At 37.9% G+C, this 16071-nt stretch overlaps 2 protein-coding genes across 5 annotated transcripts in view; one reads left to right on the forward strand and one right to left on the reverse strand.

Annotated features, from left to right (window-relative positions):
- Window positions 1–12599, forward strand: part of MTFR1 (mitochondrial fission regulator 1) — an 87760-nt gene extending 75161 nt beyond the window's left edge. Inside the window, exon 8 of the mRNA XM_008000761.3 lies at window positions 11056–12599. Coding sequence (XP_007998952.1) covers window positions 11056–11142 — 87 coding nt within the window. The 3' untranslated portion in view covers window positions 11143–12599. The remainder of the gene's footprint in view (window positions 1–11055) is intronic.
- The window catches only part of PDE7A (phosphodiesterase 7A), a 128185-nt gene continuing 112162 nt past the window's right edge, over window positions 49–16071 (reverse strand). For 3 of the 4 annotated variants that reach the window (XM_008000758.3, XM_073018127.1, XM_008000759.3), the window contains 6 exons: window positions 12914–13045; window positions 12617–12708; window positions 10503–10647; window positions 9980–10076; window positions 9243–9323; window positions 3100–4916 (listed from right to left, as the gene is read on the reverse strand). In XM_008000758.3, the coding sequence (XP_007998949.2) occupies window positions 4711–4916; window positions 9243–9323; window positions 9980–10076; window positions 10503–10647; window positions 12617–12708; window positions 12914–13045 (753 nt within the window). In that variant the 3' untranslated portion in view covers window positions 3100–4710. Of the gene's footprint in view, window positions 2046–3099; window positions 4917–9242; window positions 9324–9979; window positions 10077–10502; window positions 10648–12616; window positions 12709–12913; window positions 13046–16071 lie in introns of those variants that run through there. The other variant, XR_012093695.1, reaches the window with a different exon arrangement.

Here is a 16071-nt window from a genome sequence, read left to right on the forward strand (position 1 = left end):
TAATCTCTTAGTAATGATAGCTAAAAAGGGAACACATTAATTCCAAATTAATTTGTTCAACAAACGTTTATTAATGGCCCAGTGTACACCAGCCCATGCTGAGCACAGGAGCCAGGAAGATGGAGGAGACCTACTGGGTGCTGTCCATCAGCTCACTCCCAAGTGGTAGTCATTCCACCTATAGACCATGGGCTCTTGGGGGCCTTCCAGATGACACAAGTCATTAGCAAGGAACAGCTACTAAGTCTTGCACAGATCTATATTACTCCGTGTTTCAAATGTATGCCAATGCTACAGTGATTAATATGCACATTCCTTTGAAAGCAATACTGAATTCCTATTAGCTATTGGTCACTGTGTATTTTCTCAGGAGATACTGAGGGGATTTTAAACAACATTTATACATTAAAATATTTATACATGCTCGAAAACATTGGAAATACCTGATGTGAAAGTTTTAAGAAAATAGGGAGTTTAATAAAAACCAAAAAACCATTTTGGAAAAAGAGATCATTTTCAGAGTCTTCAAGGAATTACTAGCACCTCTAATCTGTACCTCAGGTACAAATATATTTGTTTGCAAAGGACATAAAATATGATTTTTACTTTTATACAAAGAGTATCATTACAAACCATCACATTTATAGTGAGTACAAATATTGACCAGGAACCAATTTGTTTTTCTTTTTTAAAGTTAGGACTTGTCAAAATTTTCTCTCCAAGAACCTTTTACTCCTAGAGCAGAGACTCCCTCAGTCCCTGAAATGTTGAGCCAGGAGGCCCAAAGGGTGGCCATGTGTGTGAAAATTTTTAGTCTCCCATGTAAAATAAATTTTGCATTCTGTTCTGTAATATTTACTTGCTTTTTAAAAAAGTAATCTTTTAAATATTTAACTGTTTCCTAAAATTTTTCTAGAAAAAAAATCAATATTCCAGTAATATAGGTCCTATTTAAGCAGCAGAGCTATAGGCCTGATGCAAGCCTCTCACACCTGTAATCCCAGCACTTTGGGAGGCCACGGTGGCAGGACTGCTTGAGCTGAAGAGTTCAAGACCAGCCAAGCCAACAAAGTGAGACCTTGTCTCTGCAAGTTTTTTTTTTTTTTTTTTTTTTTTTTCAGACGGAGTCTTGCTCTGTTGCCCAGGCTGGAGTGCAGTAGCACAATCTCTGCTCCCTGCAACCCCCCCCCCCCCACCTGGGTTCAAGCAATTCTCCTGCCTCAGCCTCCTGAGTTGCTGGGATTACAGGCATGCACCACCACGCCTAGCTAATTTGTATTTTTAGTAGAGACAGGGTTTCACCATGTTGGCTAGGCTGGTCTTGAACTCCTGGCCTCAGGTGATCCACCTGCCTCAGCCTCCCAAAGTGCTGGGATTACAGGTGTGAGCCACCATGCCTGGCCACAAAAATGTTTTTAAAAAATTAGCTGGGCGGTGTGGTGGCACTCAGGAGGCTGAGTGGGAGGATCACTTAAGCCCAGGAGGTGGAGGCTGCAGTGATCATGCCACTGCACTCCAGCCTAGTTGACAATGAGACCCTGTCTCAAAAAAAAAAAAAAAAAAAAAAAAAAAAAAAAAAAAAAAGTAGGGCTATAGAAGGTGATCCCCAAATATACAATAACAAAACAACTTTTCAATGGGTTTATTATATGCATAGCCAGGAAATGGGAGCCACACCCGCAGTTCCCCTGAGAATGTGGAAATAGGATGATCTTTTGAGTTTCAAACTATAAGACAAACAATGGATCGGAGCAGAAGCAATGATGTATACAGGCAGAATGGAGCCCAGGTGAGCTCAACTGAAACAAGGCTTGAGGTAATGACGTTATCTAATGGACGTGCCAATCAGAAGCTGATGTGGAGAAGCAACTACTGGCAGAGAATCTCTAGCACCTTCCAGGGGAAGCGGGTACCCTGGTCCACAAACATGAATATCACAGAAGATACATCCCCAAAGGGACATGGGTGCACCAGGCAACTTGCTTCCCTTGCTCAGAATCCATGCTCACCAGCTGATCATAATTTGGCTTCCCAGGAAGATTTGCCTAAAGGGAGAGAATAATTGATAGTTACATTTCTCATTGTAAATTAAAATACTGATAGTGTTTTAAAAAAATAGTTACTGTGAGCTTGGTTAATGTGGGTTTGCCATGATAGTTCCACTCTCTATGTACTGAAACACTGCGCCTGAGTTTTTAAGGATCTATGAGTTTATCAGACTTTCTGTACACATTAAATATTGGCCAAGGTATGGCCATCTCGTGAGAGTGACCAGCTGACCATATTCCTCTACTATCCTCAGGCCTCTATACCCACACTGTCCAATATGGTAGCCACTAGCCCCATGTGGATATTGGGTGCCTGAGATATGACTAGTCCAAATTGAGATGTGCTGTTAAGTACACAATATACACTGGATTTCAGAGACTTAGTACCCCCCAAAAGAATGTAAAACATCTCATTGTTTTTATATTGACATTTTAAAATGATACAATATTTTGGATATATTGGAATCGATGTTACTAAAATTAATTCCATGTTTTCTAAATGTGGCTACTAGAAAACTGAAAATTATGTGGCTTGCATTCTGTTTCTATTGGACATCAACACTCTTCTGTACAAATAATGTTAATGTGTTTGACTTAGAAGTTTGCACCATATCCCTTCTAATGAATTGGACCTGGGAAGATATAGGAATGGCACAGTGGTACCTTTTTTACATTGGTATCAATCAAGTAGAATGGAGTAGCCTTTTCTTATCACTTTAAAAAGGCCAATGATTGATAGAAATAAATTACTAGAAATAAAGTACTAGTATTTTAGTACTTGCAAGAGTTGCTGATGTCTTAGGCAGTTCACCACTGTGGGAACAAAAGGCCTGGCTCAAAGCTGACCTCTCCCCTGTGTTAGTCAGGACGCCGAACAGCCCTAACTGGGCTTCGGCCTACTCACTTGCAAGGTGAGACATTAGTAGATAAGCTCGGACTGAGTAAACATCTGAGGGATGAATGCAAGAGCCAAGAAGCTACCTTTGATTTCCTTGTAATTTAGCACTGTGTTTTCCAAAGGATTGAGTTAAAAGGTAAATGTCAAAGATAAAAATATGAAAAGATAGGTTTTTATTCATCAAAAGTTAACAGCAACAGGCACATATTAAAATGAGTATGGCAAAGCCTTTTACAAATGGCTTTACACTCAAGCTTTCTCCCAAGAAAATGGCTGTTGCAACAAACTGTAAACAATTAATAAACAGTCTTTTACAGTAACAAGGGAAATACAAATGAACTAAAAGAAAGCACCGGTTTCTCTTAAAACTAGATTACAGTTGTGCTTACTATACATAAAACAATTTAAAACAAATTACAAAAGTGGAATGTTTGAAGTTTAAAATTAGTCCTTATAGTTTGTCCTAGAAAACATCTGTTCACATCAAAAGGCCCGTCAAAGGGTAACGTTTCATCAAAGGGAGGGACAAGAAAACAATGCACTTTTTTCAAATCAAAACAAGAAGTTTGGTCACTTAGCTATGTGCATAGTTTAAGGCAACTGGAGCAATCTGTTACAGCTTACCTACCAACCTTCCCCTCCCCCGAGTGTGGCTGCTCATTATGTCACATTCTAAAATAATAAATAAAAGCTTACATTTCAAATCTCTTCCCACATGGAGAAACATAACATGCACAGTCACACATGCACAAACATGCACGCAAACACACATCCATACATTCACACACAACATACCTCTCACTCACTGCAGCGAAAGGGACTTTAGTACCCTTGATCTGAAGGACACACTTCCCCATCCCACTTTTATTTCAGATTGGCAAATACCCTGAGCTGATTATGGTGTTTTAAACATTCCACCTTTTTCTCGCATGTGCAGGTCAAGTGTACAGTAGTGAAAACAACATGCAATGTCTTCACTGCAGAATCATAATACAGCTAGGACATTGGTGTTCTTCCCCTCCCGCCCCAAATTAAAAACTAATTGTTAAAAAAAAAATTGCATTGCCAAACAGCACTGGAGTGAAAGCTTGGCGGTACTCTATGATAAATCTCAGTTTCCAGTGCACGAAATAAAACTATAGCAAATGGGAGGCTTTGGTGGCATCCAAAGAAGAAAAAAGGCAAACCAGGGGGAAAGAGCTGCAGTCTAAAGTTTGATCTTTAAATTTGTTTGAGTGGTTCCTTCACAATCATGCTCCAAGGCAATTTAGAACCAATATTTTCAGAGTTGATTTGTAAACATTGTCTTGCCAGAGGCAGCAGAGGCTGGGCACTTCACATTTCCATTTTCTCAGAGAGAACTTAGTGGAAGGTACAAGATACACATTGTTGCATCAGACTGGTTAAATTCCAAGAGATTGTTGCTGAACAATTCAACTTTCACGTTTTGAAGATTAGACGCTTTGAAAAAGTCGTGGCACATATCAAAACTTCCTTTGTTACTCCTTTCGGATTCTCTCCTGCTGGGCTTTGCATATTCAAGGTTCCACATGAAAGCCAAATTCATATTGCTGTATGTTCAGGTCTTACAATTAACAAGTGGGTTCAAATGATCCAACAGAGGAAATCTTGGAAATAAATAATGCTGGCTGGCATCACTCACTTGGAAACCTTGGCAGTCAAGAGTAAGTTCTCTCACCTCAAGACCCCATTTCACATTTCTAAAAACCTCCAGGAGGCAGTTTGTCCCACTGGTTCTGGGGGTTATGATAACCGATTTTCCTGAGGTAATAACTGTGAGTTCAACTCAAATGCAGCATCAGTGTCCTCACTGCTGGACTGTTCTCTCTGCAGTCCCTTCCAGCTGGCTTTATTCAGCCCCACATGTCCAAGCATTGTCTGGGATAGCCTTGTATTGGAAAACCTGGCCCATTCTGTAAATAAAGGCTCCACTAGGTAAGTCATAAAACCTTGAGAAAATAAATAGAAGAAAAAGTTATTAACATATATGCTGAAACTCTTATCTTTAAAACATCATCTATACAGTGTTAACCTTCCTACGTCCTACTCCAGTATTACCTAGATCTTATTTTTCAAAAGATTCCTGTGTGTGTGTAGGTGACACAGTCTATAAATGTACATATCTGCTTTGAAGAACTGATTTCTTGGCTGGGCGCGGTGGCTCACGCCTGTAATCCCAGCACTTTGGGAGGCTGAGACAGGCGAATCACGAGGTCAGGAGATCGAGACCATCCTGGCTAACACGGTGAAACCCTGTCTCTACTAAAAATAAAAAAATTAGCCAGGCACAGTGGCAGGCGCCTGTAGTCCCAGCTACATGGGAGGCTGAGGCAGGAGAATGGCGTGAATCTGGGAGGCGGAGCTTGCAGTGAGTGGAGATCGTGCCACTGTGCTCCAGACTGGGCAACACAGCGAGACTCCGTCTCAAAAAAAAAAAAAAAAAAGATTCCTGTGAGTGTATAGGTGACAGAGTCTATAAATGTACATATTTGCTTGGAAGAACTGATTTCTTAAGTAACTCAATGGAAATTTAAGTAAAAGTGAACTGACAAACATATCCAATCTTTTCCGGTTATCCTTCTCAGTGGCACAACTACATTCTTCTACTTAAGCAAACGTACACTGGCCATATTAACTCTGAGGATACCTGGCCATAACCCAATTTGAGGCAGAGTTGCAGGGCAACAACTGGAGGCTAAGAAGGGGTCTCCTTCAGGACTAAGGGTGATGTGGCCTGAACTGAAGTGGAGCTGGCAGTAGTCTACTGCTTTACCCCTTAGGGATGGAATCTTCATGCCTGGTCATGATTACAATTGGTCATTTTATTTAACTCAGAAGTTATAAAGCCAAAACTTATGATAAGAGTCAGTCTAAAAATAACAGGTGGGGTTAGTGAAAAAAAATAATTAAAGTGAACACCAAATGTGTACCAGAGACCTATTTGATAAACAATTCATATAACTCCCTTAATTCACAGTCAGAAAAGGAAAATGAGTGATTTCAGGATTGTCTGCTTCTTTATACAGCACTCCACTGCACATTAGATCTGACTTAATACTAAGTAGTATCTTACACAGGGTCAAAAGAAGCCCTCTAGAAAATAGCTATCAATCAAATCATATTATATATCGGGAACAAATAACATCTTTCTCACATTTTGATCTGTTAAGAATGGGGAAAATATACGTTCAGATTCTATCACTGCTTTAAAATTGTCTTCATATCCAAGACTCATTGCAGCAAAAGACCATGTAGAACACAGACAACACAGGTTCCATTTATCCAACATAAGAATCTCACCAGAATTAAAGCAACTAGCATCCACTACTTTTAATCAGGAAAGTTATATATGGTCTGATGGCTGAATTTTTAAGTGTACATAATTATGGTATCTGAAATATTATGTACAATATGTGCAATAAGGCTTGCTTTCATTGATCCATTCCCTCCACACATATTTACTGAGAACCTACTATGTCCCTGGCACTGTGCCAGGGTGGCTGGGTATACAGCAGTGAATAAGATAGACAAGATCCCTGCCCTCAAGGAGCTTATGTTCTGGTGAGGAGAAAGAGACAGCAAACATAGAAAAGTGTCATTAGAGTCAAAGCACACAGCGGCTTTCTGGCAGCCATCCTCACACTGCAGTGTCATGTTGAGCCAGCCACCCAAAGCCCTGTCTTTCCTACGTGCCATAAAGTCATGAGCCACGAGTTGTGTACCCACATGCAGGCCCTTATTATTATAGGTTTCACACCATTCACCTTATTTCATCCCTCCCACTGTTCCAACTGGTTGAGATCCTTGGGGATCTTACCTCCAACAGCCAACAAATTAGCTATCACTTTTGGCTCTATGTTAACCTAAAATTTCTTTTAGGTCTTAAATACTTGATAAAAATGAACAGGCCAGAGCCACGGACACAGCCTCTCTCTCGGAGGGCAGGACTCTCTATTAATTAGTACCTCGAACACAGCTGTTCAACCATTTGTGAATCCATTTAATTGTACTGGCCCCACAAGCCTCTACTTTATCTTCACAGATTTCTCAGGACGCCTTGTCAAATGCCTTACTCTTATCCAGTACATGATATTTTCTTGTTCAACAAAATTAGTATTCCTATCAAAGAAGGAAACTGTATTAGTTCAACATGACTTGTACATACTGCCCCGATGCTGGGGAGTAGTAATCACTGCTTGGTGAGTTGCTAAGAGGCTGGGATTGGATTTGATGTCAGAAAGACCTGGATTGAAGGCCAACACCAACACCTGTTAACTGCATGAAGTGGGCAAACCATCTGAAAACAAGGATGCTCAAAGCACCTGTCCCCTAGGGTTGCTGTGTGTAGTCAGCAGATGTTAACGATCACCATCAGATCAGCGACCTTATCCCTGACAAGTCATTCTAGATCTGTACAACACTGACAAGATCAATAGCTTGAGATGAACAGTGAAAGGGATCTAGTTGTTACCTTATAAAAAGTGCAATGTTTTAAATCTCATTTGCAAGTTCTCCCATTAAACAAGGGAGTAGTTTACTCAGATAAAAATACATTTAATATTAAAAGTAACTGAGTTGACTACCCATTCACCTGTCTTCGATTCAATTCTCTTTTGTCCATTTTATTTATTTATTTATTTTTGAGATGGAGTGATGGAGTTTCATTCTGTTGCCCAGGCTGGAATGCAGTGGCACGATATCAGCTCACTGCAACCTCTGCCTCCCAGGTTCAAGTGATTCTCCTACCTCAGCCTCTTGAGTGGCCATCATGCCCAGCTAATTTTTGTGTTTTTAGTAGAGGTGGGGCTTTCACTATCTTGACCAGGCTGGTCTCGAACTCCTGACCCCAAGTGATCAGCTCGCCTCGGCCTCCCAAAGTGCTGAGATTACTTTTGTCCATTTCTAATGTATTCTTTTGCATTTGAAGATTATTCTACTTTAGAATCAAGACAAAGCATATCTGGTTCTAAATTGTTTCACTATCTTCCCAAAAGAAAAGCATCTGCTACCCTCAGCATTCCTGGCCAGTCTGAGCTCTCTGGGAGATTCGGCATCCCTCACACTCCTAAAGTCTAGGCCACACTTCTACATGCCCTTCCCTTCTCTGCCTGTCACTCTGCAGTCAAATCGGCCACTACGCACTTTCTTCCACCAGTATCCATTGCAATCACAATGTAGCACATATTGTGCTACCTTCTGAGTTTCTGAAAACCTCATCTTTCTGAACTTTGGGCACGTATTTCACTGTGTTCAGTCTGATTCTCAAAGGCCCTATTTAATACCAGCTACCCAAATCACACTCCTCTCTCTATTCCTTGTTGAGCTACTGCCCCTGCAGAATCCCCCTCCTTTATACCCAAAGCCCAACACACTCAATCCTAGTCAACCTTCCTGTGAACTTCTGCAACAAGCTACACATACTTCAGTCACAGGACACTTTCATTATGCTTTCTGTAATATTACAGTTAGTAGTTCACTCAACACATAGTTCTCAAGGGCCTCCTGCTTCCGGTGTGGTGCTAGGTCCAGGAATACACAACCAAGTGGATCAGGCACTTTGGAATCTGGAAGAAAAGTGACTGACGCCGCCTAAAGCAAGTGGAGAGCAGCTTCTGGAGAAGATGACATTTGAGCTGGCTCTTCAAGAAAAATAACTCTATGAGGCACATGGAAAGCACTGGTGAGGCACAAAGAGTGAAAGAACAGCGTGGACTTGGGAAACACAGAAGCGTCCCGAGATGCTGCAGGCAAGTGAGAGGGAAGCTGAGGCAAGATGGCTGCAGAGCATTTGAAGCTAGATTATAAGGGGCTGTCTAGGATGTTGAAGAGTTAGAGTGAATCAACAGGCAGTGGTAAGAGTCCGGAAAGGCAGTGGCAGAAGCTGGTCTTCATATTATGATCAAGCTCAGTGGGTCACCTATCCATTGTTATTTATCTTATTTTTGTCATTTCTTTGTTTACCTATCCATTTTTAAATGGCAGTCCCAAATGATGCAAAATAAGCTTCCACATGGGCAAATAATGGATTCTTATTTACATAAGAACAGAAACAAGTTATTGCTGCTGCCTGTTCTGCAAAAATATGCTTTTTACATCCAAAATTAAATGAGAATTAGAAAAGTCGTAACAAGGGAAAACAAGGGTAAAATTTCTTAAATTATTTTAAAAAATAGAAATGAGCATAATTTTAATATTTTATATTTCAAATATATTTCCCTTCTTGATAAAAACAGTGGCATTTTTCTAACCAGCTATATCTAAATATGTATAGTTACCAATCTGGATGTTGGCAATAGATTCAGTGTGACGATCGCAAAGTGGACTCACACCCAAATGATACTTTTTTTCTATATCTCCTATAAATGAAAAAAAGAGGAGTATTAATATGAAGAACATCTACTGGTTAAATACATAAGTAAAGGCTTCAACATACCTGTGCATTTCTTAGGAAAAACACACTTAATCCTCATGAGAGGACAGCTTCACAATTAGTTCTTTTTAAACTTTTAAGTTATTCACATACAGAAGAGATTGCCAAGCTGATATTTTTATTTAAATGCAAGAGGTAGAAAACTTTCACTAGATGTCATCCCAAGACTGTAATTTATAACACATTAATATACAACTTGAAAGGAAGGTTCATGAAATAAAGATTCCTGGATCTGGGCTTTAAATTACACATACACAAGTTTTTCATGTTCGTATGGCCCTCCACACATGACAAGGATAAAGCAAGTTCAGGGAAGTCTTTCTGTACAGCAAAATTCCAAACTTAATCTATCTATACTCATAAATGCATAAATATATCTGATCATTCCAAAAGAGGACTTCTAATTTTCAAAACAGATGCTCAATTTGTAGAGTATTGATTATATGTATATCTATTGTGAATTGTTACTAAAAATATCAAGGCTCTACTGTTAGACCCATATAAATTACTGAGTTATTTTATTCTTATGATGTTAAAAAAATGAACTGGATAGATTAATTATTGCTCAATACTGTAACGTGCCTTGATGGAAGAATTCCTCCGTTACTTTTTCACTCCACTGCTTGCTTAATTCCCAGGTCCGACATGGGTTACAAATATCAGCACATTTCAAAGCCATCTAGCAAAGAAAACATTAATATTGTTTTAAGATATATACACACTTGACAATAATACCAAAGAACCAAGTGCAAGGACTGGATTAACCATAAATATAAATAAATAAGCCAGAAATATAATTCTCCTATTTTTAGATGTAAGAATTTATGAGAATAAAATGCTATTTCTTAATTGGTACCCTAATCTTGTAAAAATTGTCTTCATCAGAAATCTTGAGTATGAAAAACACATAACCGATGATGCCTTCCTAGGTAGCAGATTCACCAGTGATCTCCTTCTGAAAGGAGTGTGTGCTAATTGAAGGAAATTCCTTAGCTTGCCCTCAAGATTTAACCACTCTGAAAAACTACACTAGAATATTTCATTTTTTAGTTTGACAGTCACATAATTTATCCTAGAAATAGAATGTTTCCAAGCCCCATTTTACCTGTAAAACCAAATGTCTATGTCTGGTGTCTTCTAGGCATAAATCACCTCTATCCAAATGGGACCTAAACAAAGACAGATACTCATTCTGGCGACTGATGTCTGTGGCTAGTATCAGAGCACCTATCTGTGTCTCCATTTGTTGCCTGGAATTAGAGAAATACAAAGAGAAAATATAAGACTTTTAATTAAATGTTTACTTCTTGATTTTTTTTTCTTAACCATAATAATCGGAAGGCTTTATAGTACCCTAAAATATCCAACTATCATTCAACTTAAAATTTATCACACACAAAAAATGAGTTTTATGGAATGCTTCAAAAAAAGCTATTAAAATAATCAAAACTAAAACCAAGAGAGTTTGTAGGAAAATACCAATATGCAAACATTCCAAAAGGAGAGCCTTTATTTTGCCAGTCAAGGTGGTATTATTTGCTTAAAAAACAAAAATCAATATAACATTGGTATGTTGTTTGAGAAAGTTCCTTGCTGGGATTCTTTGCTGGAAAATTCTCGTGCTAAGGGTAATTACACAACTTTGGTTTCCTTTTTAGTGCCTGAGATCTGAAGGCAGAAGGAAGATTCAAATAGAAAGAATAATGACCCATTCAACAGCTGACTCCTACAGACATTTTGACTAAGATGCCTGTTGCAATTCCCCTGAGCAACTTAATAAAGTTCAGCGTCAACTGTGTTTTCAAGGTTAAACTCAAGAACCAATCAGTTATCTGTAAATGAATATCCAATTTTTCTGGAAGGAAAAAGGTAACATGTTAATACAAACAGCAAATACATACATCATTTATAAAACTGCCTCAGGTCACTTAACAAGATAAATACACTTTAAAAAAAATTCTTGCATTTTGTTTTAATGAGCCATAGCAAACACTATCTCTGTATAATGATCAGTAAAGAGCTCAAATAGATACAAAGACTCACAATACTGAATGTTAAATAAAGCAAACTCTAACTGAAGAAAACATTAAATAATGCTATTAGGTAGTATTCCTTATTTCCATTTTTATTAAATCTGAGAACTCAACAGGGTTAATCATCAAATGCAAAACATGATTTTTAAAAAGGGAATGAAGCAAACATTTTAATCTGTCTTAATTTTAAGATCATAATTTACATATACAGTGTATTTAGGCAATTTTCATATTTGTACTACAGCAAAAAAATTTTATGTACCAGAAGTATTGTCATACTCCAAATGGTATCTGTGAATAAAGATTTAAAAAAATAAAAAATAAAGTCCAACTTTTTTCTCACGGTCATTACATAAAATACTTAGTTTTTTATAAAGTTGTTTTAAATTATGAAAGGGAAACCATAGAACAGCGGGTGGAACTTAAATTTTAATACTCAAACATATTTTTATGCCTCACCACTTTTCTTGACGTGGATGGCTTCGATCCACTTTCATGGTTTCGTGACTTGCATTTTCCCTCAGTGTAACATTACTAAAAAGCTTGTGTGTGGACCACACTACGGCAATGATGTGAGATTTTATAAACCATCACCATCGTGTTATTCACATTAATGCTCTTTATTAGGTTCTAAAATAGCCCACTTATTTTTTTTTCTAAAATATTAGGGTTTTTTTCATTCATTATTATATCCTATGGCTCCAGAAGTGTGACTCCAGGATTATGCTATTGAGGATATTAAGGCACTGTCTTTACTTTCTTGTCAGTTTTGAAAACTTCTGGGAACAGATTTTAATAAATCTATTTAATATAATAGAATGTTTACATTCCATCCACTTAACCTTTGTACCTAGACCTTAAGGTTTTATTCAGCCGCGTATGGAAATATGTAATATCTATTTATGTAAATAAGCAGTAAACTATGCCTGAGCCATTGTGTATTCGGAGTGATTTTATAGTATTCAAATCCATGAAACAGTCTTTCATAAAAATAACTATCCATTAAAATGTTACCGACTATACAGTAGGATAGGTCTAAATTATTAAAATTGTATATAATTTATTTGACAAACACTGAAAACTGCGGAACACCTGAACATCACAATTTTTAAAACTTTACAAAATTACTTTACCAACTTTACTTCTATAACCAATAACAAATTAAATGTGTCCTAATCCAACCTACCTGCTTTCTAATGGCAGATGTGAGAATAAGCCTGATTCTCTCAATAAGCCCACTGCAGATCTCCAGTGGTGATTTTCCAGTACTGAGGTATTCTACAACAAAGGACGTTTCTGAGTTACTTAATGATACGTCTCTTTCTAGACATATAATTACCAACAATACTGTTAGCAATATTAATCTGGTTAAAATTCTAACATTCACTGAGAATTTATTTTCATTACTTTCATTTCTTCAAAATATGAAACATTTTCTAGAATGCAAAAAATAGTAAAATCTTGATGATAAAATTGCACTAACCTTGTATAAAGTTGCCAAGTAATGGTTAGTTTTAATAAGGAAAGGTTGATTAACACCTGGATGATCCAGATCATGAGTGGCAGCTGCAATTAAGCTCAGCAAGATATCCCAAGGAGTTACAGAATTGGCAAGCTGAAGTGTGACAAAAGAATAATGAATCACAGATATATCTAAAATAAGCTCTATGCCATCACAGTAGTTTTGAATTAGCAGCCAATGGTAGTGGTGGCAATCTCCTCCCTCTTCACGTCATTCTTCAGGCGGTTGTTCATTAGGTCCACCAAGCACACCTGCCAGGTCCTGGCCTCCTCATCACCACACTGGTAAAGGCATGATACAACAGTGGCCCTGCCCACGTGGACTTTACAGAGCTCATCCTTAGGCCATTTCATTTTTAACAAGCTTAATTAAAATGGCAGCTAAAGCATAAACCATTCTTTTTGAGAAACAATGGCTTTAAAATGACAAACACAGTTTGGCACATTTTTATTACTGTAGCCATTACTGAACAAAAGACCTAATATTTTAAGGGTGTTTATCAACAAACTGGTTATTGGATTTCAATAATGTAATCTAAAATATAAGGTTATTCCTGTAGTCCTGATGTTTAAGGAGGCTAATGAGTAATCATGTTAAGTGGAAGTCTGTGTCAAGTCTGTGATAAAATCCTCCCTCAATGGATGGATACATTCATAACAATGACACAATGTATTCATGTCAGGGAAAGCAATCTTGTAACATCAGAAATTGTAACTGTATTCTCAATAATCATTACCAAACTTACTTGATATAATAATCACAATAAATAAAAGTTTGCGATTAGCTGACAAATGCTCAATGATAAAAAAGATCCCCTTGACTATATCACCTATTTTTCAGGAATCGCCTCTCATTTTCTGGCAAACTTGGCCAGATTTGTGTTCCCGCAGCACCGCATGGCCTGCCCCAATACCACTCATCAGAGCATGGTATTATTTAGGTTTACCTTAGGACGGTGCTGACTAAACTGTAATGATCCTGTGCTCTGACAGTGAAAACTTTGGAGCGTACACCACTAATATTAAGTATATTTACTTACAGATTATTATAATGAACTAACATTTATCTGTTATTATACAATGAATATAAAAACTGAAAATTTAAAAAATGAGATAAAAAATAAATTTAGATTCAAATTCTATTATTTTCTTTCTCTGCTAGAATGAATCAATCATCTCTTTCTACTCCCTGTGTTAAGTTCATCTCAGTCAGAGAAATCACTGTCTGAGGGCTTGAATCTTCCTGGAAAACTGTAACCTACCTGGAAGCAGAGATGCATATTATTTATTTTTGTATCGCATATAATTAGTACATGGAGAAGGTCAATGAATAGGAGAAGATGAAGAAAATTATTTCCTCTTTAGGATATACAAAAGCATTGAAAAAATAAAGCATTCTAAAGCACTGCTTTAATAATGAAGATGAACAGAATGCATGGGATATAAAGCAATCTCCCTTCCTTGACATACACATGAACGGCACGGCTGTCTATGTCTTATGAACATGTGATTTATCAGGCAGTGTGCAAAGGGGTGACATTCTTATTGGCAGAAGAATAGACATCCTGGGAGAATACAATAATCCCAAATTACACTGATTTGAAAAATTAACGTATGACTGCACACAACATCAAAACAATCTCAGGTATATTGAAGAGTTAACCATTAAAAATAGGAACATGAAAAAAAGTAAATGAATTCTCAAAAATTCTGTGAAGAGAAAGTAACTTTAAAAACAAATCACACATATTCAAAAAATATTTGATATAAAAATGTAGCATTTCTGCTTGTAGAAAAAAAAAAACCTTCCATTGGAAAGAAAATTTTCAGTATTATAACAAAGACGAGGACTTCAATAACTTAACTTTTTAAGGTGGATTAAAAGACAGATGTTATTTCCATTCTGTGATTGTATCTGGTAAGAGCTGACAACAAAGAAATGTCCAGAAAAGAAACTACAAATTATTTAACATATGTGAAGGTCAGATTTTACTTGTATCTGCAAAGCCATCATTAGGGTTCTTTTTCAATAAAATAGAAAAGTATTAAGTGGTGAGTTTTGCTGTGTTCAGTGAAAAACTTACTGTTTTCATTGCCTGCCAGCCCTTATGATTTCCCATTGTAATGGTTATCACAGTAAGTTTTGTTGGTGGTAGCTTTTTTTTTTCTTTTTTTTTGGCTAAATTGGCAAATCAAAAATGTAGTAGAAATAGGAGAAAGAAGGTACCTGAGATACTGGTGGCTTGCTGAGGGTAAAAAGGAGGTGGCGCTATCATGGAGGCGAACAGTTTAGTGAGATAAAATGTTCTGAATCAATATTGTATTTTTATTTTTCCTAATGATGCTACCTCTGAAAACAGATTCTATTTTTTTGAGACAGAGTCTTGCTGCCGCCCAGGCTGGAGTGCAGTGGTGCAATCTCGGCTCACTGCAGCCTCTGCCTTCCCTGGTTCAATTCTCTTACTCAGGCTCCTGAGCAGCTGGGATTACAGGCACCTACCACCATGCCTAGCTAATTTCCTTTTTTTTTTTTTTTTTTTTGTATTTTTGGTAGAGATGGGGTTTCACCTTGTTGGTCTTGAATTCCTAACCTCAGGTGATCCGCCATGCCCTGCCTAGTGAAGACAGATTCTTGACACATTATGTCCATCCTGAGAAATTACTGAAAGAAATGAACCTCCCACACACAGAAGACAAAAGGACAAGGCGGTCCTTGCAGGGCTCCTCAATCCCCAGACCATGGCATGACCGGTACTGATTCGTGGCTTGTTAGGAACCCGATAGGAACCAGTGCAGAGCAGGAGGGGAGCTGCCAGCCAGTGAGCATTATTGCCTGAGCTCTGCCTTGGAAGCAGTAGATTATCATAGGAGCACAGACCCTATTGTCAACTGTGCACATGAGGGATCTAGGTTGCGCACTGCTTTTTTTTTTTTTGAGACAGAGTTTTGCCCTTGTTGCCCAGGCTGGAGAGTAATAGCGCCATCTTGGCTCACTACAACCTCCGCCTCCCAAGTTCAAGCGATTCTCCTGCCTCAGCCTCCCAAGTAGCTGGGATTACAGGCGTGCACCACCACGCCTGGCTAATTTTGTATTTTTAGTACAGACAGGGTTTCTCCATG

The sequence above is a fragment of the Chlorocebus sabaeus genome, chromosome 8 (genome assembly GCF_047675955.1).
Source record: "Chlorocebus sabaeus isolate Y175 chromosome 8, mChlSab1.0.hap1, whole genome shotgun sequence".
Classification (NCBI taxonomy): Eukaryota; Metazoa; Chordata; class Mammalia; order Primates; family Cercopithecidae; genus Chlorocebus; species Chlorocebus sabaeus.